The sequence below is a fragment of the Octopus bimaculoides genome, chromosome 20 (genome assembly GCF_001194135.2).
Source record: "Octopus bimaculoides isolate UCB-OBI-ISO-001 chromosome 20, ASM119413v2, whole genome shotgun sequence".
Taxonomy (NCBI): domain Eukaryota; kingdom Metazoa; phylum Mollusca; class Cephalopoda; order Octopoda; family Octopodidae; genus Octopus; species Octopus bimaculoides.
Window position 1 is genome coordinate 27,980,015 of NC_069000.1, and position 13,679 is coordinate 27,993,693.

General features: G+C 35.6%; 1 protein-coding gene across 8 annotated transcripts in view; it reads right to left on the minus strand.

The window, feature by feature from the left end:
• The window catches only part of LOC106867275 (dynein regulatory complex subunit 6), a 153,056-nt gene that overhangs the window by 25,293 nt on the left and 114,084 nt on the right, over positions 1-13,679 (minus strand). For all 8 annotated transcript variants that reach the window (XM_014912110.2, XM_014912105.2, XM_014912108.2 and 5 more), the window contains 4 exons: positions 9,210-9,336; positions 7,807-7,944; positions 6,377-6,457; positions 2,303-2,385 (listed from right to left, as the gene is read on the minus strand). In XM_014912110.2, the coding sequence (XP_014767596.1) occupies positions 2,303-2,385; positions 6,377-6,457; positions 7,807-7,944; positions 9,210-9,336 (429 nt within the window). The remainder of the gene's footprint in view (positions 1-2,302; positions 2,386-6,376; positions 6,458-7,806; positions 7,945-9,209; positions 9,337-13,679) is intronic.

Here is a 13,679-nt window from a genome sequence, read left to right on the forward strand (position 1 = left end):
TATATATATATATATATATATATATATATATATATATACACACACACACACATACATATAGACATATCTCAGTACACACACACACACATATGTGCATACACTCATTACTATTAGTCTTATTTTTATTCTTATCTTTATTTTATTCTTATTTTTATTTATTTCATTTACTTTTTCTTCTTTGCCTTCTTTATTCCTTCCTCTTGTTGTTGTTGTTGTTGTTGTTGTTCTTGTTTTTCTTCTTTTTCTTCTTCACATATGCTTTTGTATTTTTTTATATGTATTTTTTTAATATATTTCGCCCTTTTGTGTTTATATACTTTTTAATATATACTTGTAAGAAAATGTCTTTTCCTATTTAAGAAATCAGTAAAACATACATTTTTCAGTTTGAAAACAGCTACTTGAAGCTTGAAACTCACATCAGGGTAACTCACTGTAAACATTATTATTAAGATTAAAATAAAAATTATCCTCCTAAAATAGCTATCTTTACTCATTTTTTTCAAGTATATAATGTATATATAGACATATATATATTGTACTGCATTACCTCTGGATACCTTTGTTGCTTATTTTGATGAATATATATATATGTATATATATGCATGTGTATATGCATATATATATATATCATATATATATATATATATATATATATATATATATATATATATATATATATATATATATAGGCATAGGTGTGGCTGTGTGGTAAAAAGCTTGTTTCCCAACTACATGGTTCCAGGTTCAGTCTCACTGCATGGCACTTTGGGCAAGTGTCTTCTACTATAGGCTCGGGCTGACCAAAGCCTTGTGTGTGGATTTGGTAGACAGGAACTGAAAGAAGCCTGTTGTGTATATATTTATATGTATATATATATTTGTGTGTGTATGTCTTCATATCTGTGTTTGTCCTCCCACCATTGCTTGACAACCGATGTTGGTGTGTTTATGTTCTCAAAATCTAGCAATTTGGCAAAAGAGACCAATAGAATAAGTACAAGGGTTACAAAGAATAAGTCCTGGGGTCAATTTCTTTGAGTAAAGGTGGTATTCCAGCATGGCCACAGTCAAATGACTGAAAAGAGTAAAAGAGTATGTGTATGTACACACACACACACACACACACACACACACACACACATCATCATCATCATCATTACCGTATGTGTATATTTATATATATATAAATGAAAGTATAGAGTATTCAAGATCCATTTCAGTCAGTCTTACCAATCAGTTTTGCACTGGATATTAAATAATAGATAATAGTGTGCTTAAGTAACACAAGATCTTCAAAGATGGCAGTACAGAAAAATATGACAACTGCTTTCTGTCATTGGAGGAGAAAAATGTCACATTTGGTTTGTGGGTGCTATTCTGAAGAATAGATATGCAGGGTAGTAGTGGTTAGGGGTTGGTATATATGTAGGATTTATATTGGTTGAGTGGAATGTTGGGCAGGTGCCTGAATCTTAATGTGCATGTTTGGGCACATATGTGTATTAATGTTTATTTGTGTTGTGTGTATGTTTTAGTTAAACTTTTTGCTGGGTTCTCAGGGTGTGATGATGGGAAGGCTGAAGGTGGAGAACCTAGTGATAATTGTAATGGTGGAGCCTGTATGTAAGATAAAATATATCCTCTCTCATCTAGACACAGGCCAAAAATCTCATTCCTGCAGTTAAGGTAGTTGTCCAAGTACTGAGAACTTTTTAAGATAATTTTGCTCAACTAAATGATCTGCATTTTCTGCTGCTATTAAAATAATGCTTGCATTTCTCAAGGTCTTTCCCCATGCCTACTACCTGCTTACCTAATATCTAGGGTGAAGTGAATTAGTAAGATTGGCTGAAATGGATTTATTACACTGTGTACTTTGATTATACACCCACTACATTGACATGTGTGTGTGTGTGTGAGTGTATAGAAGTGTAACTGAGTATGAATTCACCTTGACATGTGCATGCTGATTTTAAACAAATGCCTCACTATTCATCTAAGTGATGTCATTTATTGTTTGATAGACTGGATGATTATTAACATGCTATGAAACAGGTGAGGGCTGTCATCAGGATAAACATCCAAGTGTAGAAAATTCTGCCTCAGTTAACTTTCATCTGGTCAATGCAATCATGGAAAAATAAATACTAAAACAATGATGAGGAGGAGAAGGAGGAGGGTAATATACTCACACATGTGTATGTATAGATGTATGAATATTTTATGTTGCTATCCAATTCAAGTCAATGTTATTGGGAGAAAAGATTTGAAAAGTGTTTCTCTATGTTCGTTAACTTACGTAATTAAACTGCAGCCATTGAGATCTAGCTGGACTAGATAATGACACACACCAGACAAATACTGCGGTGCAAGGTCGGTGATCTGCAGAATAAACAATTGCAAGAAAATTCAAATACATGTAACTCCGTCTTGTTTAATCACATACTGACATACACGCTCTCTCTCTCTCTCTCTCTCTCTCTCTCTCTCTCTCTCTCTCTCTCTCTCTCTCTCTCTCTCTCTCTCTCTCTCCACACACACAGATCTGCATGTCTACATACATGCATGTATGTACAGATATACCTACATGCACACTCATACATATTTTTTATATTTACAAATGCTTCTAACAGGTAGAGAGTATAATTGATTGAATTGACCACAGTACATACCTGTTGATTATTTTATCCACCCTTGGAGGAAATGAAATCAAAGTCAAACCCCAGATAACAATGTAGGTGTGTGTAAATACTTTGATACACTTTTTGAATTGTAGGAATAAAATAATGAGATGCTAAAAGTTGTACTTTGGCCAATATAATGAAATATATCCTTAAAGACACTATAAGATGATGACAGGTCAGTGACTAAAACCAGAAAGAGAGTAAAAGTAATATAAATAGATAGCTTATTATATGTATGCATGTATTTGTGAGCGTGCATACACACGCAAACACACACACACACACACACACACATACGTTAGTTGAGTTAGAGGTTAAAATAACTGTCTAGGGGATAGAAGTATCCATTACACTACCAGTACATTACCTATGTTTAACCATGGGCATACATATGCAAGCATACTGTGCTCATAAAATTATAGGTAAAGACAAGGATAAACCTGAGTTTATCAACAATCAAAATTTAAAGAAGACAGAAAATAGAAATATTGATGAACAACAATTGAATTATTATTCATCAATTCAATAGAAATAGACTGCATCCCATCTAACAGCTGTTTCTGCTTCGAATGGTGTATGGTTTGCCATTGATATGCTAAAAATATTTATCATATTTGGTAATAAAACTGGTTGGAAACATGGAGCTTCATCAGAGTGAAGAATAAATAAAGAAGAGCATGGAGAAGAAAAAGGGAAAAGTCGAATATGGTTGTAATCATACAATTTTGCTTTTGTATATCTCTTTGGGATATTGAACAATAGTGGTATACGCCAGTCAGTTTCAGTCAGAGAAGGGTTGAAGATACAATAAGATTTTAGATTAATCATAATATTTTATAATACTTATGTTTGTAGTACTAATTAATAGTATTAATCATAATAAAGTGCTAATCAGTTAAATGTAATTTTATTTATTTACTAGTAGGTGGTTAAGCCCTTCCACCTGTTGTCAGAAGTGAGATAGGCCAAGGTCCAACATAATGATGTAATTGGTCAGTTGAAATTTAAAAACAAAAGGCCAGCTATTGAGACCATTATACAGGGTAAGATAAATAAATAAATGAATGGAAAAATGGTGTATGTTGTAAGGGGCCTGAAAATGCTTAGGATAGTAAATACTAGATTTAAAAAATAGTAATAATATCATGGAATAAATATTAAGAGAGGAACCTGTCCAGATATTTAGGAAGTAAGGTGGTTGGGTTTGAAAATGGTTCAAAAGTTTTTAATAGGAATGTGAAATTAGTAAAAACAATGAAACAAATTCATTCTGTAGGAAAATTAGGGAAATATTTATGGCTAAGGGGAGGTAATAACTAGGGTAAGTGGCCTAAATCAGGGATTGCTGCTCTGCCATCCAGTACACCTAATCAGTGAGCTGACTAGTCCAACAAACAGTTAATTTTCCAGCTAATTGGCTAAACATATTTTTAGCATATCAATGGCAATAACATACAAAACTCGCAGCAGAAACAGCTGTTAGATGGGATGCAGTCTAACAGTTTATAAATAACTTCTGTTACATTTTTAAAGAATTAACTGATTCATGGTTATCAAAGTTAATTTTTTTGGTTAACGAATGGTTAATGAAGTTAACTTCTCGATTAATGGTGCCCACCTTTGGATATATCTATGTTCGTGTGTCTTTACGTTTGTGCTTGTTCTTCACCACTGCTTGACTACTTTTGTTGGTTTGTTTATGTTCCTGTAAGTACTGGGGTTGATTTATTCAACTAAACCCTTCAAGGTGGTGGCCCCTGCATGGCCACAGTTCATTAACTGAAACAAGTTTTCATAAGTAACAGCAAAAGTTTAATTCAAGTGCTTTGTTAGGTTGCTATACTGGATTTAGCTACCTTTGTGGATATCAGGGGTACCCAAAGGAAACTGGAATTTTGCAGTATTATTTTATTCCTTTAGATTTACATGTTTACACTTTTATCACCTTCAAAGTATTCTCCATTTGAAGTAATGCATCGGTCCAGAAGCATTTTCCACTGTTCAAAGCACTACTGGAACTCCTGCGAAATGATGCCTTTTAACGCCTCCGTCATTTTTTTCCTTCACCTCTTCCACATCTGCAAATTCCACAGCACCAGTTTTCGTCACCAGTGATGACCTTCGAAAAAAATGTCTAGATCAATTTCCCACTGTTCTTTCAGTTCATGGCATGCATTCAGCTGTGACTATTTTTGATCATCTGTGAACAAGCAAGGCACAGATTTTGCTGCAACTCTTTTCATTCGCAATTCCTCACTCAAAATTCGTTGGCAGGAGCTCCAGGACACACCAGTCATATCAACAAGTTCATCAATTGTTTGGTGATGGTCCTCCAAGCTCAGTTCATGAATTTTTTATGAGGTTTTCATTCATTCAGGAGGTCAATGGACACTTTGAACAAGGTTGGTTTTCAAGTGACCATTCTTAAAGCATGAAAACCACTCATAAACTTGTGTTTTGCTCATGGCAGCATCTGTGTAAGCTGTTAGAAGCATGATAACTGTTTTGACTGTTATTTTCCCCAGCAGAAAGCAGATTTTCATGGAAGCATGCTGTTCATTTCAGCCATTGCAAAAATTGATGAACAGAGGAGAAACACTGCAAAGCAAAAATGCACCACATGGCAGTTAGACTACACTCGACAATGCTGGTTGGCAGACTGATGCCTGAGGGTCGCATCAAATGGCTTCTAGCAGTGGAAGCCTGAACTACAACAGGCTTGTTCCACAGAAAACATTTCTGGTTACTTTTGGGTACACCCTCGTGTACATACTGAAGCTATTCACTAAACTTAGTAACCTTGGATAGATTGGCAATCATTAATGGTACTGGTGACATTCAGTAGGTTATGGAACTCATTTTTTCCTGTTTCCAGGTAATTTTGGTAAATAAGTCTTCATAATTCTTCAAGAATTCTGTTTTTCAAATGAGTATATGGCTTATAGATTATCTAGAGAAGGCTTTGCACTCCTTTCAACTTCTTGTTGCTATGTAGCTTGTCTAAATAAAAAGTAAATTGAATATCTAATCCCTCCCAGTTGGTACTTAACCAAACCACCTTCAATTATAGACTCTCTCACTGTCTCCACGTGAGCACCTTATTATTTGAAGAAAATTTGAATAGATTCTTGCAGATATCTGGAGTTCCTTAAGATATACATTGTCATCATCGTTTAACATCTGTTTTCCATGCTGGCATGGGTTAGATGGTTTGACTGGACTGGTAAGCTGCAGAGCTGCACCTGGCTCCAGTCATCTGTTTTGGCTTGGTTTCTATGGCAAGATGCCCTTCCTAACACCAACCACTTTACAGAATATACTGGGTATTTTTTACGTGTCACCAGCAGCAGCAGCAGCAACCTGCTTATATATATGGGACATTGCAAATGTTATGCACACAAACTAGCAATTGCCAATATATCATAGCTAGTGTATCCCGAGAAAAATCATTTAACAACAACATTATAGCTACTAATTCACATTACTGTATCAACCCATTTTATTTTCTATTGCTATTACAACAGTTCTTTGTGTATTTACATTTTATTGAGCAAATTTATTTTTTGCAGTTTACTAAAAGCCACCCTAAAATATTTAATAGACTTTATTCAAGATTTAAGAACTACAGAAACAACAACAACAACAAATGGAATTTTCATATTAAATTAAGAAGTTTATATATTACTTACAAATTTACAACCAGATAATTTCACACAACTCAAAAGACGACAGCAGAAAGCTAAATTCTTTATAGCAACATCTGTAATTTGCTACAGGAAATGTAAAAGTAAATATTATTAACAAGTACACATTAGATATTTCATATTACATAATCCTCTCTATTGTGTTTATGTAGTTATATTATTAACTTAAAAGATATAATTAATGTAAATTTAAAAATATATAAAGCAGGCATGGCTGAGTGGTTAAGAAGCTCACTTTGCAATCATTAGTTGTCAAGATCAATCCCACATTGTGAGACATCTGGTAAGTGTCCCGATAGCCTTTGGTTGATTTAAACATTGTGAAGACACTGGCTAGTTGGAAACATTATTAGAACATTTAAATACAAAGAAACAAGAAGAAAGAGAGATAAGAAAGGAAAAGAAAGAAAAAGAGAAACAAGTGGTGGGCTGAGGCAGTGAAAGATGGAGGGGGAAAGAACGATAGGCCACATGCCCCAGAACAAATGGTGTGCTCAGCTGCTCTCTGCACTAATTACCACAATGGCATTGCCATGGAGAGTGGCCAGCAACACTTGCTGCAGCGGTTACTCCACCTCATGGGCCTCATTTCTCCAACAGGCTGCCATTAGCCCTATTTTTCAGAGTAAATTGGCAGTATGGGGTCCTAAAACACCTGATGTCTCAATGACGAACAACACAAACTGATAGCAGCCAAAACTGTTTGCAAGTTGATCACATGGACAATACCTGTAAACTAAAGGACAGCTTTGTAACATGGTGTCATGCTGATACTACCTGAGAATTACTTTAAGAGTACACATATATGTGGATTATTCAACCATTTACACTATAAAAAATGATGCACTTTACTTGTAACACAGATAGAGTCTATCAGGATAGCCTAGTCCCAAGCTGTCATGTTGGTTCTGCCAAACCTTAGTTGAAAAGCAAGGATTGGCAGCAGGAAGAGCATTTGACTGTAAAATCTTGTCTCAAATAAGATCCTGTCCAACCCATGCTTGCTTCGAAAAAATGGATGTCAAATAAATGAATGAACAAACATATGTATTTATGTAGAAGTGAGTGCATGTGTGTGTGTGTGTGTGTGTGTGTGTGCTTGTGAAGCATAAAATTATTCAATGGAACTTTATGTTACATGCAACTTTATATTGTTTACATATTAATTTACACAAAATAATCTGAACTATGATTTTATTAGATTGGTCCTTTAGGTCACTGTACATGTCAGAGGGTTTAAATAGAATTTATCTCTGTTTATCTCATGTAAATGAACGCACATGAAAATCACAACCATAACACTCAGAGCACAACTCCAGATTTGTACCATTTATAGAATATTGTCAGATTGTTGTTATCTCAAACTGATTTGAGATATTGAGTCAATATATAAAAGAATGTGAAGGACAACTTACCAGACAGTGTGAAAGATCAATCTGCTCTAAGCCTGGACATTGCTTAGCAAACTTCTGGAGCCCTAAATCTGTAATATTAGTACACTGAGAAATGTTGATATTCTTCATCCTTGCTCTTTTTCCAATTGCGGAAATACTCTGATAAAATAAAGAGAACATAAACTTAGTTAAAAAAACCCAACAAATAGTACTCTGTTGTTTTTGTTTTCTTTGGTGGATGTGAATTAGTAACAATTATAAAGTGTGTGGAAGGACAAATCTTTTTACTCTGTGGTTGTTTAACACCAAGTCAGCTCTTATTGAGCAGCTCTGTGATTAAAGGTAGTTCAGCTGTAAGTATTATATCTCATTTTTAGAGAAAATGTATCGAAAATTATTCCATGTATCATTAACAAAAAAATAGATGTTGCACAATCTGTGTCATATAATAATATGAATACAAAAGATGTGTCACTTCTTGTGCCACACAACCAATATAAATAGATGTTACAATCTCTATGTCACACTACAATCTTCTATTATAAAAGAGAAACTGATCTCCATCTGTCTGTCCATAACAACATGTATATAGAGGGAAGGAAGAAGGGGAGGAATTAAAATGGGAGATAGTCCCTGTCATAACATATATCTAGAACAGGAGAAAAGTTGTTGTTGAGAGAGAAATATAGTGAGAGAGAGAGAGAGAGAAAGAAAGAGAGAGAGCGTGTGAAAGATAGATAAGTAGTACAGTCACCATAGTAACTAACAAGTTTGATTAAAAACATGGGAATTTTAAGTGGAAGTCTGTCAACACAATGCAACGCAAACTTTAAAAAAATAACTAAATGTATACAAATAAAACACATAGTTTCTTTCTGAGTTTTGTGTGTGTGTGTGTGTGCGTGCGCATCTCTGTATGTCTTTGAACATATAGACAACACAAACACAGACTTTAAAAAAGCACTTTCACTATCATGACAGGTTGTTGTTGTTGAGAGAGAAATATAGTGGGGAAAGAGTGAGTGCATGTGAAAGATGGAATTAAAATTTTTATTAAAACATGCTGTTGCTGAGTATATTAAAGTGTTTCTTAAAATGAAGGATCTATTTCATCTTGACTAGGTCATTACTCAGCAGTGTTGCAACGGGTTATGACTAGTAGAACTAGGTTAGACATGTCCTCTGTCATATTACAATGTAAATATATTAAATGTGTTACTCTATATATCCTTTATCACATATTGATAAAAACAGAAAAGTTATACTACCAACTTAGACCTATTTAACATACCATATAACAGAAAACCTAACTTTGAATAAGAGTAGTGTAGTGATATTTCTTCATTTTTTTCTGTCATTTATTCTTTCCTTCACTTGTTCATGTGCTCTTTCATACAAGATAAATTTCACATTTAAACAAATACCTGATCTGAACAAGAACTACCAGAAATGTCCAGCGAAATTAGATTTGGTGCCTGTCCCAATGCTTCCAGACTGGATTCACTGATGTTATCACAAAAGCTCAGACTAAGGTAAGTCAAATTCTGTAATCTACAGAAATAGATTGATTAAATATATACATGCAAGCATATACATTCACAAAGACTTGAGTAATTATAGTTGTCATTTGTTTGTAGCAGGTATGTGGGTAGGTGTGTTGGAATGTAGATATACAAGGAGATAGATATTATATTATTTCAGGGGTTAACAAGTTCATAAAGAAGCTTGTCTGATCATTTAGAATAAAGTACTCAAAAATAAGTCTGAGAGTAGACAAAAAAATATTTAATTTATAATTGTTAAGATAATTATGGATATATATATATATATATATATATATATATATATATATATATATATATATATATATTTCAAAATGTAACTACATGTGGATTGTTGAAATTTTTTTCCCTCCATCTTCCTTTACTCTTGGACTCTCCTCTGTCCCCTGTTTCTGAAGAAGAGCTTTGCTTGAAACGTAGAATACCCTTTCATTCCTTCGCTGAGCGTCTTTTAATATTTTGCGTGTACCATGTCCTCACGTTGTTGATTTTTTCTTGTGTTTTTTCCTTCATTTTTGGGGGATTAATTCTATATATATATATATATATATATTTATGCATTTATGCACACATGATAGAGTGTGTATGTTATTTGTTCATGCATTTAACATTCAATTTTCTACGTTACCATGACATGGAAGCAAGATTTTATTGCTGGAATATCTTGCAGTTGACAAACATCACCAGCTTTTAGCCTGTAGGGCAAAACAATCAAACATAATGTTAACAACAAGGAATACAACTATCAACACTGCATTGCTCAAAGTAAAATATCAGATACACAGATTCATACACACACACACACAAACATGTGTGTGTGTGTGTGTGTGTGTGTGTATGTGTGTGTGTGTGTGTGTGTGTGTGTATACTGCTGAGGACATGCGTAAGCTCGCAAGGAATGAAGCCAGTATGCTCTGCTGGATGTGTAATGTCAGTGTGCATACTCGACAGAGTGTAAGTACCTTGAGAGAAAAGTTGGACCTATGAAGCATCAGATGTGGTGTGCAAGAGAGACGACTACGCTGGTATGGTCATGTGTTGCAAATGGATGAGGACAGCTGTGTGAAAAAGTGTCACACCCTAGCAGTTGAAGGAACCTGTGGAAGAGGTAGACCCAGGAAGACCTGGGATGAGGTGGTGAAGCACGACTTTCAAACATTAGGCCTCACCAAGACAATGACTAGTGACCGAGACCTTTGGAGATATGCTGTGCGTGAGAAGACCCGACAAACCAAGTGAGACCATAACATGTGGCCTATACCAGGGGTGTAACCAGTCCACTTATGTGTACCTTTCCTTCATTGGACACTAGACTCTGCTTGTGAAGACCTGTTGAGGCAAGTGAAATTGAAATCAAATTCAATGACTGGCATCCGTGCTAGTGGGGCGCTAAGGGCACCATCCGAGTGTGATCATTGCCAGAGCAGTTGACTGGCTTCTATGCTGGTGGCATGTAAAAAGCACCATTCAAGCGTGATCGTTGCCAGCGTCACCTTACTAGCACTTGTGCTGGTGGCACATGAAAAGACATTCGAGCGAGGTCATTGCCAGTGCCGCTGGACTGGCTCCTGTGCAGGTGGCACATAAAAAAACACCATTTGAACGTGGTCATTGCCAGTACCACCTGACTGGCCCTCGTGCTGGTGGCATGTAAAAGTGCCCACTACACTTTCAGAATGGTTGGCATTTGGAAGGACATCCAACTGTAGAAACTCTGCCAGATCAGATTGGAGCCTGGTGCAGCCATCTGGTTCGCCAGTCCTCAGTCAAATCGTCCAACTCAGGGCATACCTAAAAATGTATACACACATTGAATGATAATAAAGATAGTGTTTATTAAAATATATTGGGTCATCCCATAAATAATGTGGTTTTTTATACATGTTTTATTTTGCAAAATTAAGATAAATAAAGTTCTATTTTAATCTAAAATATACTCTCCTTCACTTTCTACAATGCTCTTCCATCTATCTGGTAGACTTGCAAAGCCCCTCTTCCAAAATTCACTTGTCTGTGATTAAAAATGTTCCTCCATTACGGTTCTGACCTGATATTCATATTTTTTCTGTCCAAATGATTTTGAAGACTGCAGAATAAATGATAATCAGTTGGGGCAATGTCCGGTGAATATGACTGGTGGGGCATCGTTTCCCATTCACACTGCTCCAGCCTTTGGAATGTCATCCTTGCTGTATGTGGCTGAGCATTATCCTGATGGAAGGACACTTTTCATCTTGAAACCAAAGATGGTCGTTTTTTTTTTTCTAGCACTGACTTACGTTGCTCAAGCTGCTCACAGTAGATCTCCTTTTTTATCATTTGGTTTGAGTTTAAAAGTTTAAAGTGGACTAAACCTTTCATATCCCACCAAACAGATAACAACACCTAACGTGGGTGAAGACTTTCTTTAGCCTGGGGTGCTGGTGTTTCTTCTTTTCCTATCCACTGTCTTTGGCACTTGACATTTTTATAGAGAACCCATTTCTCGTCACCAGTCATTATTCAGTCCAAAACAGATTCACTTGTGAGACATGACAGCAAAGAAAAGCACACATGTACTCTCTCTGTGCGATTAGACTCGGGAAGTTTGTGAGGAACCCATTGACACAATTTTCTGACTTTTCCGATGGCACACAGATGTTGATGAAATGAATGGTTGAATGACCATATCCAAGTTTTTCTGCTAGCTCTTCAACAGTTACAATGGAATTTTGTTCCATCAGGGTTTGCAGGACATCCTCATCAATCTCTACAGATCTTCTAGGATGAGGCTCGTCTTCTAGGCTGCATTTTCTGGCTCAGAATTTCTGGAACCACTGTTGACACTGGCTTATGCTTATTGTCCAATCCCCATATACTGCATTAATTTCCTTGCACTTTCCATTGTGCTGTTGCTTTTATTGAACTCATAAACCAAAATATGCTGAATATGTTCCTTTGCCTCTTCCATTATAGCTTTGAAAAAATAACTGTTAAACTCGAACTGCACTCTTCAAAACGTACACTAAGAATAAGGACAAGGTAAAATTACTACCTGCTTTAAAAGCAAGTTGATGTAGGTAGTTTATCCCATCCCCCTCTGACTTTTAGTTCATGCAATTAAAAAAACCGCATTATTTATGGGATGACCAAATATTTCTTTTTCCAAATTTGGTAGAATCTACAAACAGAATTTAATTTTTTATGAACATGCGTTTTCAAACTGATTACTGCTCTGGTCCAGGCACTGCTGATAATGCAAAGCAATGGAATTGCAATCATAAAGAAACATTTTGTTAGCTATTTGTGCACATTCTCAATCAATGGCTGTTCTCATTTCATTGGTTGTTACTGGTTTTGTACAATAAACATTAAAAAGTCAGACAGTGTGAGGTCTGGTGAAGGCAGAGCATATTCTACTGAACTTATTCATTGAATCCACCTGTTTGACAAAATCTTGTCAAGGATGGCCCTTATTTACTATGGTAGTGTTGGGGTACTCCATCTTGTTGGTAATAAAGTAATAAAATTCCACATCTTCGAAGTCCTCATGAATACTTGGTATGAGATTGTTGCAGCATGTTCAATAAAATGGGACCGTTCACAGTGCTGTCAAAACTGAATGGTCCAGTTAAGCCATTTAATGATAAGCTGCACCATACTATAACTCCAGGTAAATTAACGTGATGACCCTCCACAATATGCAAATTCACAGGTCACCAGCAGGTGCAATTGTGGCAGTTAATTAAGCCATTTAATTTATATTTAGCCTCATCAATCCAAACAATCTTTGTTGGAAAGTATACATCTTTTACACATCTTACCAAGTACCACTCACAAAACACCACTCTTTGGTCCAGATCATCTTCATTGAGAGTATAGACTATTCTTGAAATATAACTTATTCTCTGGCAGCACTTCAAAATGCAATGGACACTTAATTTTGAAATTCCTATCTCATGACATTCTTGCTACACAGATTTTCTTGAACTCTGACCATTATGTTTCTAGTATCTTTTCTTACTTTGCAGAGCTTGTTAGTGTCTGTGGTCTTCTGGAACATTTCTTGTGCATATTCTGAAAAGTTCCACCTGCTTCAAACTAATCTCTAATTCAAGTGATGGTGAATCGTGTAAGTGGCTTTGTTTGAAACTCCCTCCTAAACTGTATTAGTACTTTGATTGCTGTGGTTTAAAACCTCCAGTAGCACTTCAGGACAAATTTCCTTTGTTCAAAGCTTAGTCTAGTTTCCACTCATTATTTCTAAAGGATTAAGTCTAAAAATAAATGAAAATCAAGCGGATTATCAGTAATTAAAATGTGTATACGCTTTCTGGGACCCCCCTCCCCCCC